Raw genomic sequence first — 5,505 nt, forward strand, 5'->3', positions numbered from 1 at the left:
ATGTCAGATTCTGACAATGTTACAGGATCAGAATCGAGCAAGATCATCGAATTTTACCTGTCCTGCTGGATTGTGAAATTTTTACACTAAAATCTTTGTTGGATAAAGGGATTCTCTCGATTTGGGCCGAGGTAAGTGTAAAGAAACCGAAAGAGTGACGCAAAACGTGTCGGGAAGAAAAACGAAGGACAATCGTAATTTAAAATCACAAGTATTGTCTTTTTTCAAGCTTGATTAGTTTTCTGTAACACATGAATGACTCTAAAATAAGGCCGCTTGAAATGGCTCTCTATGGCTCTAAAGTTATATTTAAAGGCTTACATTACTCAAAATAAATTTATTCCTTTAAAACTTCCATGCGAATTGGAAAATTTCTGTTCATGATTTGAAAACGTGCAAAAACAAATTCATAATTATCATTATACATCTGTCGAAAATCAACCATCACCCTGCTTTCTTAGGGGGATAAAAATAATTTAGTTTGACGCTTTTTAGTCTTTTAAATTGTAGTTATATAAAGTAGTATATGAGGAATGATAGTTTTCTTAAACGACGAATGTTTTATAATTCTTATTTTTGAGACTATTGTATGATACATTGGATTGCTCTCCCTTTTCTATTAAATAAAGTAGCAATCGAATTTCTAGCTAGCAAACTTTAGTAGCGTCAGAAATAAGGTTCCTGAATCCTGGCGAACGCTACAGCCCATACTCTTAAAGCATCAGGGCATATTGTGCTTTTTACTTATTTAATTTCTAATTGGATCAAAATCTTACATTTATCCCTTCTGAACTTGTTTTTATATTGTATAAAGAACGTATATTCGCATGTTTGATTTCTGGCATTTGAAATGAATAAAAATTAACTACAGTAGCCTAGCCAGAGCAAATTTGTATTACATTCTTTAATAATAGTATATTTTACTCTGTCAGACGAAATTTTACGCTAGACGATACAAAACAATGGATCTACTATATTCATAAATCTTGAAGTTTATTACATATACCTACTATAAGTTCCTAACAAACTAAACTTGCTGTAATAAAGGTTTTTACTTCTAGTTCTAGTTTTATTAGTTTTATTTTTTTACCATTCACAATCAGGCATGTAAACACAATCATGACAAATAAACTATATATATATATATATGAACTTTGTCTTTGACATTGAAATGTGATTTACAAATCATATATATAAACATGAATTATACTAACTATGGTGACTGGAGATTATTTCACATTCTGGAATCGTAAATGCCATAAAGGAATTGGGTTTAGATCTTACATGAACGATAATTATGCATGCGAAGTGAAATATATGCATCTGAGGCTGAGACAACCGATAAAAGCTATAGTTATAAGTTTGAACCAATCTGGTTTAACGAAAGACTAATCTGTTTGAAAGACTAACTGCCGACAATTTTAACATAAAGATTGCGCCATGTCTAGTTATGGCTATATGATATCCAAATTTATTTAAATTTCTTCTAATCTTATATTCGTTAAATAACATTTGGTTCGTATTGCTATTAAAATGAACAGGTGGCCCCAGCAAAATCACAAACTACAAACAGGTCGATTTAATTAAGTAAGCCGAGCTAAAAGTCAGAGATCATCATATGCATGTAGTAATGTTAAATAAAAATTTCCCAAAATCTGAAAAACTCTCAACAGCTAGTTTTAGATTTTAGTGTTTGCACTGAAACTTGTTAACCTGTTTCGGGTTTTTTTTCTATTACAGAGAGTCACGATGACTTTCGTACAAAACTTTGTACTTTTGCTCCTTTTTGTTGGTTCATTAGAAGGTAAGGTTTATAATGGTTTTCAAATTATTTATCGATTGTCAATGACAATTTTAATATTGATTCGCTGGATAGTTTCGTTGTTAAATAAACAGCAAATGTTTGACGTACATTTTACTGGACATAAATTGTTTAAAATTGCAAATTCAATTGTTTAAATAACAGATAAAGAGAAAAAGGCTATTTTCATCCCTGGGAATAAAATTGATGCTGATGATGCATGGTGCAATATAGCTACGCTTATTATAGTGTAGTCTTTTGCTACAGAGCAATTTCGGCAAGTGTACATTGTGACACAATGTAGCTACCATCATGACACAATGATTGTGTGCTCGGTATTTTGCGATAGTATGTCGCTGTTTTTTGGTGATGATAAAGTCAACATTTTTTGCAGCTGGATCATGTAGGAATAACAATCATTTGAAATCAAAATACAGACGAGCTGAAGTGCCATCAGCTGTTTCGTCACCACCAGCCACGACCACTATGAATGCCGATACATCCGCTCCGACGCGTAAGTTTTCACAGATATAGTTTTCTTAAGTAATTGCATGCTAAGGTAAAGCCTTAGGCAAACACAGGACACTAGTTTTATCAGGTTTAAAGTCATCTTAATTGTTACTTTTTGCAATAAATATAGCCTGGAAAAAAACTGGGCAGTACCTTTTCACCCCCCCCCTCCCATTAGCGTCGCCAATTGTGAATCCCACCACTCCGTAACCAACAAATCCCATTCAGTTTTCAAATTTTGCTATCTACATATTGGTTACTTTTTTGAGGGTCCCTTACGTAATAGCAAAGGATTCTTTATCTGTATACTACATTGCAAAGTAAAAACTAAACTTGACCTGATGGTACTGTGCATATATGTTTCAGGTAAACTAGTATGTTACTTGGACTTCGAGAGTCAGCCTGAAACAGGCACCTCAATAAAAGACAAGTCGCAGAGTGGAAATGATGGTTACCGTGAGAAAGGTCTCCTACTGGTCAATTTCAAAGGCTGCGGTAACGCTGCGTACCTCTATTCTGGAGATATTTTATTCCATGGCGATACCTTCCAAGGAAAGCCATATGAAGGTAATACTAAATACTCAATTGTCTAGGAAAACAGTTGTATACTACGTACAGTGTTCGTTACGAAGGATTTCTCTCTTTTGAACTTGCTGATTGATTTGTACTTGCCAGCGTCAAAGCCCGAAATCTAGCTCGCCTCAAATGATGACTTCAAAATCGCGTACCCGTCCCGAAGGGAAATCAACCTATTTAGTCCGCTTAGGTTTATATTAATATCCACGCTTAAGTGTCAAGGTTACTAAATTGCAACTTCTTTTTGAATTAAGGTATAACAATTGCTGCTTGGGTGAGGATCCTAGAGCTCCCCGGCAGTCACTCTATCTTCGATACAATTGGTAGCAGCCATGAGTGTGGCCAATATCACTTCGAAATCAACGATGGTAATGTCCGTTGGTTCCATCGAAATGAAACTCAACAAACTGTGTTCAGTGTTGAGGCAACTGGAGCCCCTGTCAAACAAGGTAATTCATTTTGGAATTCACCATAATTATCGTAGCTACAAGTCAGGTCTACGGGCTAAACAGATAGCTACCAATTACCGATTATCGAGTTTGTGTATATGATTCATACGCATCACGTCGGCGCATCAACCTATAATAGTATAGTTGTTAAATGCATATCAACGTCACGGTCGGCTATTGACCAACAATGCACACTATGATAGATTCTTTAAAAAAATCTTAATGAAACACACGTCAGAAAACATATTTTGACTTCACCATTTTAGCCACGTGGGTTCACGTCGCAGGCACATACGATGGAACAATTGGCAAATCAAAAATCTACGTCAATGGTGATTTAAAGAATATGTCTGTCAACGAATATGGCGGATACTTATCACGTGACTGGAACATGCGCGTTGGGATTGGTGACCACAAAAATTTCCGACCAGTATTAGGTTTCGTTGACGAGTTCCGCGTATATAACTATGCAGTCACCAAAAAGGAAGTCGATGATATGGTGAAGAAATGCAACTTCCAAGGTTAGTATAAACGACGTTCGTGCGGGACAAGAACGAATTCTAAATAAATTATAATTTGGACCATAATACATGATTCAAGATTCAGAAATAATATCAACTGAGGAGGGAGGCTTATAACTAACTATTAATTTTAGCTATTTTACCGTGCCTAATTTTTATATACTAATGTAGAAATTTGCAGAACTATCTTTTTTACCAACATTTACCAGCAGACAATTTAAATGAAATATACTAGAAAAAACATTCTCCGAAAAACAACATTGACTAAATAAACTCAAGATATGAGTTTAAAAAAATAAGGCAACAAGGTTGAAATAACACCACAAAATTGCTTAAAACTCATTCGTAGCATATTTTTTCTCATATTTTTTCCACATTTTTAACCTTTCATAGCTGCATGTAGTGTCGGACGCATTATTTTCTCTTTGGCCCAATGTTAGCTGGAAATACCATTGTTTCTCCATTCACTTTATGTTACCAATCAGCAAGTCAATCTCATAAAACGTTTCTCATTTTTCAGCTGGAGGCACTACTACAGCCGTAACTCCACCTCCTGTCCCAGCACCAAAACCAGCGGTAGTAGGAGCACCTGCCCCACCTGCTCCACCCGTTTCGTTGACTCATGATGCTGTACTTATCAATGGTATGATTTAGCCTTTCCTTTTTACTTACACGTACGAAAATATTAAAACCATTTAATTCAATTTTTCACTAAATTTTCTGAAAATACATATATACATGTTATGTATAAAAATGTACGAACAGATATATGAAGAATTATGTATTGTGCGAAATATCGTTCAACGAAGAAAGTATAGAATATTGCTATCCTATGCAAATATTTCGACATGAAGGCAGCGGCGGATCCAGAGTTAGGCTGAATCAATTACGAGGCTTAATTTTAAATTCAAAGTACTTTAATAGCAAGCTATTAGTTTTCAATTTCTAAAGAATATTGTCTTTAGTAATTTTTTATCCTTACCTGGATTTGCCACTGCATAAAGGATCAGATCTGCAGTGTGATCAGATCTATTATTCTTTTTCACATAAACAGTTTCACCTGATTTTACTTTATCAGATTAGGAGGGGGAAGTCTTACTAGACTTGAAGCAGCTTTGCTAAAAAAGTACATACAAGGTCACACTGATGACGGGTTTAATGGAGGGAGGATACATGGGTTAAAAGTGAACTAAAGTTTCAGCGATTTCTTTTCCGCAGACGACAAAGAAAAAGAAACCAGCGATGTCAAATCACCTGGCCAGGAAATGGAAGAAACGATCCTGAAGCGTTCCAAAGTCCTCCGCAAACTCCGCCACCACAAGAAGAACTCGCACTAACGGGTCATGTTAATAGACAACATTAACGACAACAGCGCACTAGCGTATAAGACTGGCAACTAGTTTCATATAATTTGCATTCTTGTGCAGAAGGAGTAAAATTAACCGACTAAGAAGATAACTATAAGACAATTTATTTAACTGTTTCTATTTAAACCTGTCCCTTTTGTTGCTTGTGCAACACTGTAATATACCAAAATTTGAACATTCTCAAAGAAATTGCAGTAAATATTTTGAGCTATAGTCAATCACTCTCCCGTAATTTGGAACTGTACATTTCTGTATTAATAAAGTTCAAATGTTTTCTTTAT

The 5,505-nt window shown here is 35.1% G+C and overlaps 1 protein-coding gene across 1 annotated transcript; it reads left to right on the forward strand.

The window, feature by feature from the left end:
* On the forward strand, nt 1-5,505 carry LOC114532846. The gene is made up of 8 exons (XM_028554446.1): nt 1-131; nt 1,741-1,804; nt 2,196-2,315; nt 2,678-2,878; nt 3,142-3,336; nt 3,603-3,857; nt 4,378-4,500; nt 5,076-5,505. Exons 2-8 carry the CDS (start codon nt 1,750-1,752, stop codon nt 5,192-5,194), a joined length of 1,068 nt encoding a protein of 355 aa, XP_028410247.1. The 5' UTR covers nt 1-131; nt 1,741-1,749; the 3' UTR covers nt 5,195-5,505.

This window comes from Dendronephthya gigantea, unplaced genomic scaffold (assembly GCF_004324835.1).
Source record: "Dendronephthya gigantea isolate DGI-Jeju-01 unplaced genomic scaffold, DenGig_1.0 000081F, whole genome shotgun sequence".
In the NCBI taxonomy this organism is placed as follows: Eukaryota; Metazoa; Cnidaria; class Anthozoa; order Malacalcyonacea; family Nephtheidae; genus Dendronephthya; species Dendronephthya gigantea.

Bases quoted from the DNA above. Each gene is read 5' to 3' on its own strand.
- LOC114532846 (XM_028554446.1), top strand. From the start codon at position 1,750: ATGACTTTCGTACAAAACTTTGTACTTTTGCTCCTTTTTGTTGGTTCA. The intron at 3,337-3,602 runs GTAATTCATTTT...TCACCATTTTAG, and splicing joins TGGAGCCCCTGTCAAACAAG to CCACGTGGGTTCACGTCGCA. The intron at 3,858-4,377 runs GTTAGTATAAAC...CTCATTTTTCAG, and splicing joins GAAGAAATGCAACTTCCAAG to CTGGAGGCACTACTACAGCC.